This window comes from Megascapheus bottae, chromosome 2, assembly GCF_031878675.1.
Source record: "Megascapheus bottae isolate mThoBot1 chromosome 2, mThoBot2.hap1, whole genome shotgun sequence".
NCBI lineage: Eukaryota > Metazoa > Chordata > Mammalia > Rodentia > Geomyidae > Megascapheus > Megascapheus bottae.
Window position 1 is genome coordinate 17,330,416 of NC_143510.1, and position 16,754 is coordinate 17,347,169.

General features: G+C 38.0%; 1 protein-coding gene across 7 annotated transcripts in view; it reads left to right on the forward strand.

Moving 5' to 3' along the window:
- The window catches only part of Sfmbt1 (Scm like with four mbt domains 1), a 100,486-nt gene that overhangs the window by 60,934 nt on the left and 22,798 nt on the right, over positions 1–16,754 (forward strand). For all 7 annotated transcript variants that reach the window (XM_090321060.1, XM_090321052.1, XM_090321096.1 and 4 more), the window contains 5 exons: positions 3,828–4,074; positions 5,974–6,068; positions 6,673–6,774; positions 8,020–8,170; positions 12,241–12,323. In XM_090321060.1, coding sequence (XP_090177186.1) covers positions 3,828–4,074; positions 5,974–6,068; positions 6,673–6,774; positions 8,020–8,170; positions 12,241–12,323 — 678 coding nt within the window. The remainder of the gene's footprint in view (positions 1–3,827; positions 4,075–5,973; positions 6,069–6,672; positions 6,775–8,019; positions 8,171–12,240; positions 12,324–16,754) is intronic.

Consider the following 16,754-nt stretch of genomic DNA (forward strand, 5'->3'; position numbering starts at 1 on the left):
ATATGTATGAGGTATGTGTGAAGGTTCCAATTTCTTTTTTGTACGTAAGTGTGTATGTATGTATGATACATACATACTTAAATATAGATGTCCAGTTTCTCTGCATACTAACAGAAACTTTGATCTTTTTTATTATAGCTATCCTATGTAATCCTAGGTGTAACTTCTCATTTTGATTTGCATTTTTTTGTGCCAGTCCTAGAACTTGGACCCAGGGCCTGGGCACTGTCTCTGAGCTTTTTTGCTCAAGGCTAGTGCTCTACCATTTGAGCCATAGCTCCACTTTTGGCTTTTTGGTGGTTAATTATGAATAATAGTCCCACAGGGTAGGCACTGGTAGCTCATACTTGTAATCCTAGCTACTCAGGAGACTGCGTAACCAACCTTGGCAGGAAAATCTTTGAGACTGTTATCTCCAATTAACCACTGGAAAACTGGAAGTGGTGCTGTGGCTCAAAGAGGTAGAGTGCTGGCCTCAAGCAAAAGAGCTCAGAGACTGTTCCCAACACCCTTGTTCAAGCCTCACAACCAACCAACCAACCAAAAAAGGAAGGAAGGAAAAGAAAGCCTGGGCTGGGTTCTAACCATAATCCATCAAATTTCTCAGCTTCCTCAGTAGCTAGGATTACAGGTGTGAGCTCCTGGTACCTGGCTGATTTTCATTTCTTTTACGTCATTGGACATTCATGTACCTTTGTCTTTTGGAGAGCCAAGTCTGCCCATTTTAATTGGATTGCCTTTTTATTGTAAGAGTTCTTTATACATTATGGGTAGATCAGGTATTTAGTTTGCAAACATTTTCTGAGTCATTTTTTAATCATTTGCAACATGAAAGCTTTTTATTTTGATGTAGTCCAATTTGTCTAATTTTTCTCTAGCTGCTTATGCTTTTGGTGTCATATCTAAGAAGGCTTTGTTTAACCCAAAGTAAAAAAGGACTTATTCCTATATTTTCTTTTAAGCTTTATAGTTTGTAGTGAATTCATATTATCTTTTAAATCCTATGTGGTGACACCTTTCTCTCTCCTCTATCTTTCTCTCTTTCTCTTTCCTTTTTTCTCTTTCTCTCTTTTTCTTTCTCTTTTTCTGTCTTTTCTTCATTGAGTCAAGGTCTTAATATGAAACTCAGACTGGTCTTGAAGTCATAATTTTCTTTCATCAATTTCCAAATTCTGCTATTACAGTCATGCAGCTCCATGCACAGCAATGAACATTATATTTGATACTGTTCTCTGTTTTGTTTTGTACATTGATTCATTTCATTATGCTTAGCCAGGGCCTGAAACATACTTAATACCTAGTAAAAATTGAGAGAATGAATGAAGTTTAGAACAAATGAACTGGTAAAAGTATCTTGCCTTGCATTGACAAAAATTCTACCAATTGGAGTATTCCTCCATTTATATATCCTTTTGCATTTCAGAATATAAAAGTGTCACAGAGTAATTTTAACTAGGAAAACTATGAATGAGTGTTAGGAAATGGTAAAGTGGGAATGGGCATAAGCATTGGGTCTGCATCAGTAGGAGGATGAATATGATCAAAATCGATTATTCACAATGATGAAATTAGAACAATAAAACAGTTGAAATTGTTTTGAGAAGGGAAAAAGGGGAGGGGTGAAAGAGTGATGGAGGAGATGATATTGATTGGAATACATTATAAACATGGTGGAGCTATGACAATGAAATACCCGTCTTATCTTTTTAACTAATGTAAGAGAAAGGAAGAGTTAAATGATAACCTTGGAATGGGTATTTTTTTTTCCTAGTAAGGCATGAAATTCACGTATCTCTTATAACCACTAAAGTTTCTCTGCCACTAGACTACATCTTCTATCCACTTTTGTTGTTATATTTCCATGTAGGCCTATGGTGTATTTTATTATAATTATCATTATCATTTGTATGCATTGGTACTGGGGCTTGGATTCAGGGCCTGGGTACTGTGCTCAAGGTTGACAACTCTATCCCTTCAGCCATAGTTCTACTTCTGTCTTTTTAGTGATTAATTGAAATAAGAGTCTCATGGACTTTCCTGCCTGAGATGGCTTTGAACCACAATTCTCAGATCTCAGTCTACTTGAGGATCTAGGATTACCGGCTTGAGCTATGGCACCTGGCCTTAAAAAAATCCTTCAATTTTTAATATGCATCTAGATAGATAGAAAAAGCTAAAAACCCCTGTTCAGTGTGGGAAACAGATCGTTGTGAAATGGGTAAAAAATAATAAGCAAGCAAAATGTCCTCAGAAATAGATAAACAGTTGCCTATTTATAATACATAATATCAAAACAATTCAAAAGATAGGAAAATTCAGAAAGACATTTATGATGTTTATAGAAGAACAAATTGAAAAACAGTATCCATTCTGAAAAAAAAAATAAAACATTCGGGAAAGAAACAGGCAGAGGTGTTATTCTCTCATGAGTAGAAATATAATGTATGTCACACTGCTTACTGTGTTTCCTAGAAGTCGGATGAACATGTTTGACCCTCTTCTTTCTTTCCTTCTTTCTTTCTCTCTCTCTCTTCTCTTTCTCTCTTTCTCCTTCCTTCCTTCCTTCCTTCCTTCCTTCCTTCCTTCCTTCCTTCCTTCCTTCCCTCCCTCCCTCCCTCCCTCTTTCTTCTTTTCTCTTCTTTCCTTCCTTCCTTCCTTCCTTCCTTCCTTCCTTCCTTCCTTTCTTTCTTTCTTTCTTTCTTTCTTTCTTTCTTTCTTTCTTTCTTTCTTTCTTTCTTTCTTTCTTTGTATCTATCTTTCACTCAAGTCCTGGACACTATCCTTGAGCTTTCTTAAGGCAAGTGCTTTATCACTTGAACCACAGTACTACTTCTGGCTTTTTCTGTGTATGTGGTACTCAGGATTGATCCTTCCTTCCTTCCTTCCTTCCTTCCTTCCTTCCTTCCTTCCTTCCTTCCTTCTGCCCTCCCTCCCTCCCTTTCTTCCTCCCTTCCTTCCTTCCTTCCTTCCCTCCTTCCTTCCTTCCTTCCTCCCCTCCTTCCTTCCTTCCTTCCTTCCTTCCTTCCTTCCTTCCTTCCTTCCTTCCTTCCTTCCTTCCTTCCCCCCCTTTTTTTTGCTCAGTTATAGGCCTTGAACTCAAGGCCTGTGCACCTAGCCTAAGCTCTTTTTGCTCAAGACTAGCACTCTACCACTCTGAGCCACAGCACCACTTCCAGTTTTCTGGTTAATTTTAGACTTGAGTCTCATGGGGACCTTTCTGCTAAGGCTAGCTTTGAATTCCTATCCTCAGCCTCCTGCTTGAGAGCTAGGATTACAGCATGAGCCACCAGTGCTTGGTTCATATTTGCTTTTATAATCAGAGACAATGTAGTATTGATAGTTTAAAAGTTCTCACTAAGTGACACTAAAGAAAACTCTAGCTCATGCCTGTAATCCTAACTACTCAGGAGGCTGAGATCTGAGGATCGTAGTTCAAAGCCAGCCCGGGCACAAAAGGACCTGAGACTCTTATCTCCAATTAATCACTAGAAAAACGGAAATGGCGCTGTGGCTCAAAGGGTAGGGCAGCAGCCTTGAGCTGAAGAGCTCAGGGACAGTGCCCAGGTCCAGAGTTCAAGGCCCATGACCGAAAAAAAAAAAAAGAAAACTCTAGAATTTCTTAGAATAATTTTATTGGACTAGTTAGATTTTCTTGAATATAAACATTTTTTAATTCCTAGAAATTGTACAGTAAGGGACTTGAATAGTACTCATTGCCACTGGCTTTTAAGTGAATAAACATGTGAAGACAGGTTTGAGATTATTTAGAACTTGACATTCAAAATGTATTATATTAACTTATTTTGTTTTACTTTTTCAACCTGTAGCTCCGTAATGGAAGAAATCCTTTGGATCTCATCGCTCCAGGATCCAGGCTAGAATGCCAAGCTTTTCAGGACACTTTAAGCACTTGGATTGTTACTGTAGTAGAAAACCTCGGGGGAAGGCTGAAGCTGCGCTATGAAGGGCTTGAGAGTCCTGACGGTTTGGAGCAGTGGTTGTATTACTTGGATCCTTTTCTTCATCACATTGGTTGGGCTGCTCAACAGGGCTATGAGCTTCAGCCCCCATTAGGTGAATAGAAATAATGGTCTTCTTCTATTAACTGTTACATTATTGTTACATTAGTATTTTTATTGTTTGGACCCTGAAAAATGCATTCTTCTACATTTTGTCATATCCTTTGTTGCTTCATGTAATAGAGATATTACAGAAAATTAATATGGAGTTGTTCAAGTAAATGCCTGTTCTTTTGATTTTACTCCATCTATAATTTATTGCACATACTGATGTACTTCATAAACTTTTATCCTAACCCATACTGATTCTTACAAAACAAAGGATAAAATTCCATTGGCAGCATTCAGATAGATGTATATAGCAAATTGAGTTCACAGCAAATGTTGATTAAAAGAAATTTTAATAATACCAAATCAAGTTGTTCCAATCAATTTGCATTTATTATATGTCTCCTTTGGAATAATTATTTTTTGGGGGGTGGAACTGAGGTTTTGAATTTAGGGCTTTGCTCTTGCCTACACAGGAGGTATGTCATAATTCATATTCCCAGCCTTTTTTTTTTTTTTTTTTTGGTGCCAGTACTTGGGCTTCAAATCAGACTCTCATGTTTACTCAGTTTTTTGAGCCATGCCTCCAATTCCAGCTGGAATTATCTCTGGTTAATCAGAGATAAGAGTCTTAAAGATTTATCTATCTAGCCTGGCTTTGATCCTTAATTCTCAGGCCTAAACCTCCTGAGTAGCTCCAATTTTAGGCACGAACCATGGTGTTTGGCTACCCAAACCTTTTTGCTTCCTAGTTTTCAAATTGGATCTTGAATAATATTTACCTCAACCGATTAGGACCAGAATCCTTCTATGTATTGCCTCCTCAGTAGCTAGGGTGTCTATGCCCATATTACTAGGCCAGTTGATTGATTATTGCTTTATGTGCAAAGTGATTATTCTAGAGCTCCACTTCCAGTTTTTTGGTAGTTAATTGGAGATGAGAGTCTCACAGAGATTTTTCTGCCAGTCTGGCTTCAAACTGTGATCCTCAGATCTCAGCTTCCTGAGTAGTTAGGATTACAGGCGTGAGCTACCAGTGCCCAGTCTTAGGCTTTTTTTTTTTTTTCACAAAATTTAACTGTCTAGGCTCTGAATTGAGATTAAAGTACAAGTTATTTTGTATGAAAATGGCAAATGTGGCTTAAGCCTTTTGTTCCAAGTAGAAAGCACTTTTTTAAAAATATTTTTTATTGTGATTAATAGAAGGGTTACATTATATTCACTAGATAGAAGGTGCATAACTTCATAAACATTGATACCCTTTCTCATGACATGCTCCCCATTTCCCTCCCACCCTCCCGCTTATCTTGATTTCTCCCCTTCCCTATCCAATTTCAAATAACCAATTAAGCACATATGAAATATATCAGATAACAAGGTGAAATATTGTAACAATATTAGATAACCAAGGGATGGCAAAAGAGCTGAGCGATAACATAGTACATTAAGGACAATAGTTACTCATTATGTGGCTTTTGTTTCCTTATCCTGGAGGTTCTTACATTTAGTGTTGTACTATTTGGCCTAATGTCTCTAGATTTTGTTCTATTGTAAATCTCTGCTAGGAGAGCCCAAGGTTTCTCCCAGTAGAAAGCACTTTTTAAAAAATTATATGAATGGTTATAAAATAGCTTCTTTTTTTTTTTTTTTTGCCAGTCCTGGGCTTGAGCTCAGAGCCTGACCACTGTCCTTGAGCTTTCTCAAGGCTAGAGCTCTACCAATTGAATCACAGCATCACTTCTGGCTTTTTCTATATATGTGTTACCAAGGAATGGAACCCAGGTCTTCATGCATGCTAGGAAAGCACTCTACCACTAGACCAAACTCCTGGACCCATCAAAATAGTTTAAAGATAGAGTAGGTTTCTTTATTTTCAACTAAAGTATACTGTCTTATCCTACTAAAGCCATCAGACATCTGAAAAATGAAGCTGAATGGCAAGAGATTTTGACCAAAGTGAAAGAGGAAGAGGAAGAGCCATTACCATCTTATTTATTTAAGGTAAGAACAAAAGCAAACAATAGATGAGCATTTTCTCCTTATAGTTGAGGACATTAAAAACTGAAAAAATAGGGGCTGGGATGTAGCTCAGTGGCAAAGCACTTGTATAGCAAGTGCAGTGTCCTGGGTTTGATTTGCGTACCAAAAAAAGAAAAGACTTTTGAAACTGAAACAGTCATTAGGAAAAAAAAAAAAGAAAAGAAAAGAAAAGACAAAAAACAAAAACAAAACCCTGAAAAATAATCCCTGGATGTAGAAGAGTGCCATGGCCTCTGCAGGAGGGGACAGGGACCCTGTGTTCTTCTATCAGTTGCCTGGGTTTCTCCCCAACTTTTCTTAAAAGCAATTTGAATGTTTTCTACTCTCAAGTACATAGACCCCTATTTATAAAATAGACTTTTCCCCTTATGTTCTTTATGTTCCAGAGAGTGGACTACTTTCTGTGTTTATTTTTGTCTTGATTTTTTTTTCCTGGGAGGATAATTACAGGATCTACCAGAAGCTGGGAAGTTCCATTATTTAATTAATTAGATTGAGCTGCACACGAGTATGAAATTAATGTAAAGGCATGGTGTCTTTATTCCTTTTGATGTTTGCATTTTAGGACAAACAAGTTATTGGCATTCATACATTCTCTGTAAATATGAAATTGGAAGCTGTGGACCCCCGGTCTCCTTTTGGGATCTCTCCTGCTACAGTTGTTAAGGTAAAATGGGAACAATCTCTTACTAAGAATCCACAATCAGGGTGTATGGCTGAGGAGATCATAGTGATTTCATCTTTAGGCTCTACTACTCCAACTCATTTGAAGTCAAAATTGTTTTTGTGCATACTTTTTTTTAAGATTTTATTAACATTAATTTTATTACTTTTTATTACCAGTTTTTTGTGGCCCATTCCTTTATCTGAGCTTGGTAGTGCTAACCAACCAAAGCAGAAGTAGAGCCCAGGCACCAGAGGAGTGAGGGTTACATTCTTTGGCACAGTCTAACTGTATAACTATAGGAGGCTGGACTAGTATACAGGCCAGGGTAACTGTAAATATTGGAGAAAGGCAGTATCATCACAGCCCAGTCAGATGCAGAGCTGGTTGAAATGAAGGAAACAGGAACTTAGTGTCACCAGATCTAGCCATGTATTACAGATTCAGACTTCAATCCTTCAGATTGAAAAAACATCAAAATAAGGCATTTGTTAACAGTAACTATAAAATCTACACATCATTAAGGCTTACTTACTGGGTTACTATGTAAAGGAAAGGATTCACTTTTAAACTAGAGCATAAGCTCATTTGCTAAAAGTAAAACTCGGTGGAATATGAGTTAGGAATCATTGCTTAGGTAATGATTCATCTGACCTGTTCAGATTTAATTTTTCCTTGTATTATTATAAGATTATTTCTTGAGAAAGGAGGAATTTTGAACTTCTAAGGTATCCTAACACTGGAATCTGGAGAAGTGTGGGATATTGAGCCAGGGAGTTCATTAACTTCTCTGTTTGGTATTTGAAATTGGTTAAGGATTTGAAAAGTTAGTATACTGAAGTTGGTCCTTCACTAGGTTGAAGCTAAATTTTGTCTGAAGACTGAATACTTGATGTGGAGCCAGTTTTGTTTCTTCCTGGCTGTGTAACCTAGGCTAAATTATCATTCTTTAAACTCATTTCCAGCAGTTTGTCAGGGTCTGTAATCCTAGCTACTCAAGAGGCTGAGATCTGAATATTGTGATTCAAAGCCAGCCTGGACAATACAGTCTATGTGATACCTTTAATAAGCCAGCAGAAAGCTGAAAGTATGGCTCCTTGAGTGAAAAAGCTGAGAATGTCCTGCCAGTGCCAGATCCTGAATTCAAACCCTATTATCAGCGCACACACACACACACACACACACACACACACACACACACACACACACACACAAATGTACTATTTTATCTGTTATTTGCATGTACAGGTTTTCGATGAGAAGTACTTTCTGGTGGAAATGGATGATTTACGGCCAGAGGATCATGAACGACGATCATTTGTGTGCCATGCCAATAGTCTTGGCATCTTCCCTGTGCAGTGGAGTCTGAAGAATGGCCTACACATCATCCCTCCTCCAGGTGTGAATTCATGCATGTTTCCTTAAAATGATTGAGCTACTTATCGAGGGGGTGGGGTTATGGAGTTTTCATTTAGGGCTTCATATTTAGGTAGATGGTCTTCCACTTGAGCCCTCCAGCCCTTTTTGCTTTAGCTATTTTTCATATAAGATCTTGTTTTTGCCTGGGTCTTGTTTGGACTATGACTTCCTCTTCCTCTGAACTTTGCATAGCTGAGATTACAAGCTTGTTCTTTGAGATAGGCAATTGTTAACTTTTTGCCTGGAATAATGTTGAATCTTGATCCGCCTAAATGTATGGAAGTATCTCCTAAATGTATCTCCTAAATGTATGGGAGTACAGTTATGAGGCACCTCACCTAGTAAATTCTCTCTCTCCCTCCTTCTCCCTCTTCCCCACCTTCCTCTGCCTCTCTCTGTGTGTGTCTCTCTCTGTGTCTCTCTGTCTCTTTCTCTTTAAACTCAGTTCGCTGGGCACTGCCCCTGAGCCTCTCTATACTCATGGCTAGACTCTCTGTACTTTATCACTTGAGCCACAGTACTACTTCTGGCTTTTTCTGTGTAGGTGGTGCCGAGGAATTGAACCCAGGGCTTCATGCATGCTAGGCTAGCACTCTACCACTAGGCCACACTCCTGGCCCCTTTATTCTCTCTCTCTTTTTTTTTTTTTTTTTTTTTTTTTTTTTTGAGACTGTTTCACTATGTAGCCCATTCTGGGCTGGACCTCTATATGTAGCCCAATCTGGCTACAAACTTACGGTGCTCCTGTCCTACACTTTAAGATGTTAAGTGACAGTTCCAAGTATTTTGTGCCTCTGTTCCTAATATTTGGGGGACCTGAAGCAAGTATAAATGATAGTCTAGATTGCAAATACTTACATATTTGAAAAGTTGTAAGTCAAGAAGCTTTTAAGCAGTGTGTTACGTTTTCCTGTTTTGACACATTTATCTATGTAAGTAGCTAGAAAACTAGATTCAAGCTTGGGTTCTGTGCCAGCTGCCCAGTCTGTTCTATCTTAAATCTGCTGGGAGTTCATGTGGAAGTGGGCAAGGAAGAAGACAGCATTTGGAGCTAGCTAACTGTTAGAAAGAGGCCTTGGAGCCAGGGCTAGAAAGTAGATAATGGATAATTTTTAATGTCTGGACCTTGTTGGTGAGGAGTAGGACTTTAGGGGCTTTTAGGCAGCAAAGTATTAGCTCATTTTCCTGCTGTCTACAACCTTGTAAAATATGTCTGCAACCTTTTACAATATAATATTTGACCTTTTAATCAAGGCATTTAACCATGATTTAATTAATCATAATTGACTGAAAGTCTTAATGTTTTTAACAGCTTATCTTAAAAACATCCAACATTTATCTGATGTTTTATATAAGCAAAACAAATTAACAGGTGGTATGTATATTCTTTATTGGTGGGGCTTTTTATTTTGTTCTTGTCTCTGTTTTTCATTTGTCAGTTGTGGGGCTTGAACTTTGGGCCTGAGTGCTGTCCCTTAGCTAATCAGCTCAAGGCTAGTGCTTTACCATTTGAGCCACAGCACTACTTCTGGTTTTCTGGTGGTTAATTGGAGATAAGAGTCTCAAGGACTTTCTTGTCCAGGCTGGCTTTGAACCACCACCCTTAGATTTCAGCCTCCTAATTTAACTAGGATTATAGGCATGCGCTACAGTGCCCAGCTGGTGGGTCTTTGTTAAGTATGACTTTCATTACTGAGAGACTAGGCTAGACTCTTGTGTAGACAAGGTTTATATGTCATAATCTTTTGCTCTCCATCTAGCCTTCATTCATCCAATAAGCATTCATGTAATGTTTATTATGAACCAGATGTTGAGCTGGCCACAAGCTAGATAAAATGAGTGTAACCCAGCCTCTTCAAGGAAATAAAACAGGAAAAAAACACTCAAAGAACTTCCCAGGTTCTTTGCCATTGAGCAGAACATTGGAGTGCCTGATCAGAGAAGTGATGTGCATGTGAAGTGATAGATATGCCCACTGCCCTGTGGTAATCAGAGGGAGTGTGATGTGAAGGAAGTTCTTTGAAAAGAATCCCGCATGCCATCTTCAGGTGAAAAGGAGAAAAGAATTATTAAAGATGTTGACATTGTTAGCATTGTTAGAGACAAGTTAACTGTCTTTGTAACGAGGGAAGGTTTGCAATTGAAAATGACAGGCAGTGTCTTATCAGAAAGTGCAGTGGGACAGGGGAAAACACAGCCTTTTTTTTTTTTTTGGCCAGTCCTGGAGTTTGAACTCAGGGCCTAGGCACTGTCCTTGAACTTTCTCAAGGCTAATGCTCTACCACTTTAGCCACAGTACCACTTCCAGCTTTTTTCTGTATATGTTACCAAAGAATTGAACCCAGGGCTTTGTGCATGCTAGGCAAGCACTCGACCACTAGGTGGAGAGTTCAGACACAGTGCACTACCCAGCTCTTTCCATACAGATGGTAGAGTTAGGCATTGTATTGGATATGACAGTTTCAAAATGCTTGGTAGAATAATGTAGGAAATTAAGTTTTTGTTTTTGTATTTTTTTTTGCCAGTTCTAGGGCTTGAACTCAGAGTGTGGGCACTGTCCTTGGGCTTTCTCAAGACTAGCGATCTAGCACTTGAGCCACAGCACCACTTCTGGCCTTTTCTATATATGTAGTACCAAGGAATAGAACCTGGGTCTTCATGCATGCTAGGCAAGCACTCTACTAGGCCACACTTTTCTTCTGGTATGAATTCATGATTCAGATTATAAGAGCGTTGAAAAAACTTTAAATGTCTTCTTGACTTGATACATAGTAATCATGTATTTTGGGGCTACAGGATGGATTTCAGTATGTAAAAACAATCCATAATGATCAGATCAGGGTAATTGTCATGTTCTTTGTGCTGGGTATATTAAAAATCTTCACTGTAGCTTTTTTTTTTCTTTTTTGTCAGTCTTGGGCTTGAACTCTGGCCCTGGGCACTGTCCCTGAGCTCTTCAGCTCAGCATTACTGCCCTACCCCTGGGATTGGGCATTGTCCCTGAGCTCTTCAGTTCAAAGGCTACCACCCTAACCTTTGAGCCACAGCCCCACTTCCCATTTTCTAGTGATTAATTGGAAATAAGAGTCTCTTGGACTTTTTAGTGCCCGGGCTGGCTTTGAACTGCAATCCTCAGATCTAAGCCTCCTGAGTAGCTAGGATTACAGACGTGAGCCACCACACCCAGCTTCTACTAGCTCTTTTGAATATTCATTTAATTGTAGTCAACTATAGTTACCCTGCTGTTTTTAAATGTTAGACTTATTCTTCCTGTTCATGGTATAGATATTACCACTGTATATAGTACACCTGTAATCATTAGCCACTGTCTTTATAGCCCAGAGCATTGAGATTCTGAAGTTTATGAATCTGAAAACAGTGCTATCACCAGTATTAACTATGACATGGTTCAGGAAGTGGCCTTATCAAAGAAAAAAGTCTTCACTGAGAAAATAGTGCTATACGTCTTTCCTTTACAGCCAAAGTCCTAATAAAATTGATGATAAGATTTATGTGCAGAAATCAAATTCAGTCATAACTGTCTTAAATTCTTTTGATGATTTGCCAGCCACTTTTTAAAATAAAATATTAATTGAAATAAGTGCCTCATTTAAACTATAAAGATTTAAACACTATCTAAAGGTTCTTGTTTTATTATCTTAGTTTGACCAGAATTGCTCTGTTTTATAAAATTAATCTTATGAAGGTTGGGAGTTTGGCCTAGTGATAGAGTGCTTGCCTAGCATGCACAAAGACCTGGATTCAATTCTTTGATACTGCATATACAGAAAAAGCCTCAAGTGGTGCTATAGCTCAAGTAGTAGAGCACTAACCTTGAGAAAGCCCAAGGACAATGCTCAGGCCCTGAGTTCAACCCCCAGGACTGACAAAAAATAAATTATGATTTGTATTTACAGAGTATTTTCCTTTCTTTCTAAAATGATCAACACACTCAAATTATTGGAAGTTGTTCATAGATACTTACTTGATAGAGTGGTAAAACTAGTAAGCATATGTCGTGTGAATCATTGCTCTTTTGTCTCCGTATAGGGTATCCTAGCCAGGACTTCGACTGGGCTGACTACCTCAAACAGTGTGGTGCTGAAGCTGCTCCCCAGAGGTGCTTCCCTCCGGTAAGACCTCATGGCATTGCTTCAGGGATGAGGACTGCTGTCCTTCACCTGCTTATCATGAAGTTACTTTCACATTAGTTAATTACAAATTTGTAGTTTCACATTTTCTTACTCTTTGAAACCATGTAAATTTGAAGTTTTATTTCCTAAATTGATGGTTTAGTGGTATGAAAATATGTTGAAATATAAAACAAAAATTAATCTTGCTTGAAAATAATGTCTATCCCAATAATACATATATTTTGTTTTATTTTATTTTTACAAGTCCTGGGCTTGAGCTCAGGGCCTGAGCACTGTCCTTAGACTTTGTCAAGGCTAGAGCTCTACCACTTGAGCCTCAGCACCACTTCCAGCATTTTTTCTATGTATGTGATACCGAGGAATTGAACCTGGGTCTTCGTGCATGCTAGGCAAGCGCTCTACCACTAGGCCACACTCCCAGACAATACATATATTTTAAAGGAAAAAACAGTAGTAAGTTCAGAATGTAGGGCTGGGAGTGTGGCCTAGTGGTAGAGCGCTTGCCTGGCATGCACAAAACCCTGAGTTCAATTCCTTGGTAACATATACAGAAAAAAGCCAGAAGTGTTTTTATGGCTCAAGTGGTAGAGCACTATCCTTGAGAAAGCTCAAGGACAGTGCCCAAGCCCTGAGTTCAAGCCCCAGGACTGTCAAAAAAACCCAAAAAAGTTCAGAATATAGACCAAGCCTTCCTATAGCCTCCCTTTCTAGAAGACATGGCATCCTGTTCTTCTTTCGATAAGTCTGGCATTCATACTTCTTTATGAAAATAATATGCTGTCATCTTTTGAGGAATTAGTTGTAGATACTTATATTCAGTCTATAATATAGGAAATGAGCACTTAGCTATTTTACATTACCTTTCCCCCATGCCCATCTCAGCTTGAGGTTTTACATTATTATTTGCATCCAAGATTCACAACTGAGCATGGAAGTATTTTATGATCATTTCCTTTTCCATTGGTATTCATATTAATACTTGCTATTTTGTACATTTTCTTAATTTCTTTTATTCTATCACTAGACCTCCCCCCACACTTTTGTTACTATGTTTACAAAAGCAGTAATAACATCAGGAAATTATCATTCCTATAATTTATTAGAGACATTTTTTCTAATAGTATTAAATCAAAATTGATTTGCATTTATTATGTTCCTTCTGTTGGGATGATTATTATTATTTTGGGGGGGGGGACTGGATTGAACTTAGGACCTTGCCCTTGCCTACAAAGCAGCTCTCCCATGAAGTACATCCCTAGCCTCTGTGTGCATGTGCGTGTGCACGTGCATGTGTGTGTGTGTGTGTGTACACAAGTGCATACACAGACACAGACATACACACACAGAAGTCCTAGGGCTTGAAATCCAGGCTGTTGGCTCTTGATCAGCTTTTTCCTTCATGGCTGGCAGGCACTCTACCACGTAAGCCACACCTTCATTTCTGGCTTTTTGTTGGTTAACTAGAGATATAAGTATGGAATATTTGTCTTCAGTGGTCATTGGATCTCACTTTCCTGAGTAGCTAGGGTTGTTGGTATAAGCCACCGTTACCCAGCTGTATAGGTTTTTTTTTTAAGCCTTATTTTATTAATTTCTACCCTAATCTTTTTTTTTTTTTTGTCAGTTGTGGGGCATAACTTCAGGGCCTTGGTGCTTTCCCTGAACTCTTTTGCTCAAGATTTGCTCTGGTTTTTGAGTGGTTAATTTGAATACGAGTCTCCTAGGGGACTTTTCTGCCCAGGCTGGCTTTGAGCTGTAACCCTTAGATCTCAGCCTCCTGAATAGCTAGGATTACAGGCTTCGGTCTCCAGTGCCTATCTCTGCCCTAATCCTTACTGGTATGTTTGTTTTTTTTTTTAATTTTTTCTTTCTATTTGCTAGTTTGGCGTTTGACTTGTTTTTCTAGGGCCTTAATGTACATCATTAGGCTACTTTAGATATGTGTGGATTTGTGTGTTTGTTGTATCAGTATTGCCTTTGCAGTATCCCAAAGGTTGTGTTATCATTTTCATTAGATTCATATTTCTTCCACTGGTCATTCAACAATGTTGTTCAATATCTGTGTGTTCAAATATTTTCTTTTTTTTTTTCAAATATTTTCTATAGTTTCTGTTGCTGTTTTTTCGGAGCTTTTGGATTTCCCAGTGTGTTTCTTCAGTGACCTACATATCATTTGACAATATGTTTTTCATTCTTTGTGTGTCTGTTTTCTGTTCTTTTATTTGCTGTTTCAGTTTTATTTTATTTTGATCTGGTAGACTATATAGAAAGATATTTTTGTTTTCTTATATTTTTCAAGCTTGCTCTATGTCCTAAAATATGCTCTGTTTTGGAGAAAGTTAATGGGCGGCTGAGAAAAATATACAGCTTAGATGAAATAGTCTTTAGATGTCTATTAAATTCATTTTCTGTCATGTAATATAATTATGATGTTTCTTTATTGATTTTTTTTTGCTTGGATGGTCCATATATTAGATAGCCTCCCACTATTACTGTTATTTAGATATCTATCTTTGATAGCCTAGCAATTTCAAGAGCTTATTCTAAATGTTAGCTTATAAAATATTTCTCTGCTGATTTATCCATCCTTTTGGATTTATATCTTTAAAAAAAAACCAAAAAGCTTTTTGGGTTTTTGTTTTAGCTTTGTTCTGGTATTGGGGGTTAAACCCAGGGCTTTGTACTTATTAAGAAGAATACAGTGCCATTAAGTCAAACTTCAGTACCTGATCATTGATGGTTTTAAAGAAGCCACGATGACAGCTTGAGTTGTAGTGAATTGGTGTTCTATGGCTTGCCTAGCATGCATAAGGGTCTCAATTGGATCTTCAGTGCGGTAAGAAAACAAAACTTTAAATAAACAAATAAACTCACTCCCATGTATTATCTCCAATTAAAAAGCAAATATCCTGAAGTGGAGGTGTGGCTCAGTAGTAGCATGTCAGTTGTGACTAAAAAACTGAAAGAGAACTAGAGGCCCTGAGTTCAAGCCCAGCACTGGTAGAGAATTTTTTTTGAGTAATGGAGAAGAATGATAGAAGGGTTAACACTGATGGATTGTATTCAGAAACTGATGTGTCAAATGGTAACTCCTTATACAATTACTTCAAGATAATTAAAAATACTTTTAATGAGTTGTCAGAAGAAACCAAATGCAGGCACTCAATTTTGAGCCAGAGGTTGCAGATTTTTATAACATGTTTTATGTGATTCTTTTCTCTTATTCATATCCATTAAAAAAAAACCTTTTACTGCCTCGTATAATACAGATATAAGGATGAACCAGCCAGTTTATTGAGGGGAATGAGCAGACAGTGGTTGAGGGATACTTTTAGGCATTATTTCATTGCTATCTTATAATAACTCATCAACACAGATGCTCTCGATTTCAAATTATAGATACAGGAAACTGAGCCAAAAAAAGAGATTTCGTAGCTGGAGCCAGGGTCATATCCATAGAACGATATTGTGCAGGAACATCCAATTTAAGACTATATAATAGTGGCACTGGTTACTCAGGAGGCTGTTCAGAACCATTCTGGATAGCAAGGTCCAGTAGGTGCTTTATCTTCAATTAATGACTGAAGTGCCAAAAGTGGAGCTGTGGTTCAAATACCAACCTTGAGCGAAAAAGTTTAGGGATAGCATCTAGGTCCTGAGTTCAAGCCCCAATACTAGCATCAAAAAAAAAAAAAAAGAGTGTACACAGACAGACATTTTCCCTTTCCTCCGTAAAAAACCCAGAGCAACTTTTTTTTTTGGGGGGGGGGCGTCATTCATGGGGCTTGAACTCAGGGCCTGGACACTGTTCTGTTACTGAGCTCTTTTGCTCAAAGATAGCACTCTACCACTTTGAGCCACAGCTCTACTTCTGATTTTCTGGTGGTTTATTAGAGATAAGAGTCTCATGGACTTTCTTTCCTAGGCTGGTTTAGAACTGTGATCCTCAGATCTCAGCCTCCTGAATAGCTAGGATTACAGGTGTGAGCCACTAGCACCCTGTAACACATTTTTTAAAAATTATGAATATTTAATAATTTTATCTATATTACATACATAGCAATATGGTATCACTATATAATGAAAAATTAGCAAAATTACATAAAAAATTGATACCATTTTTGTGGGCGATATCCAAGCATTTCTCCATATTTGGTGTTAGAGGATTCTCTATACTTTTCAGACAACATTTTAAGAAAATCAAAGTTGCTAGGCCAGCCCAGGCAGAAAATTCAGACAGATGAGCTCATGCTTAATAAGCATGGGGCCTTGAGTTCAAACCCAAGTATGGCAAAGTAAATAATAAAACCAATAGCTTTAAAGCAGACCTAAGGTTAAATAGTACTTGGGAAAAAGCACATAAATTAATACTGAGTTATTAACCCACTCAATGGATTTGATTCATTTATT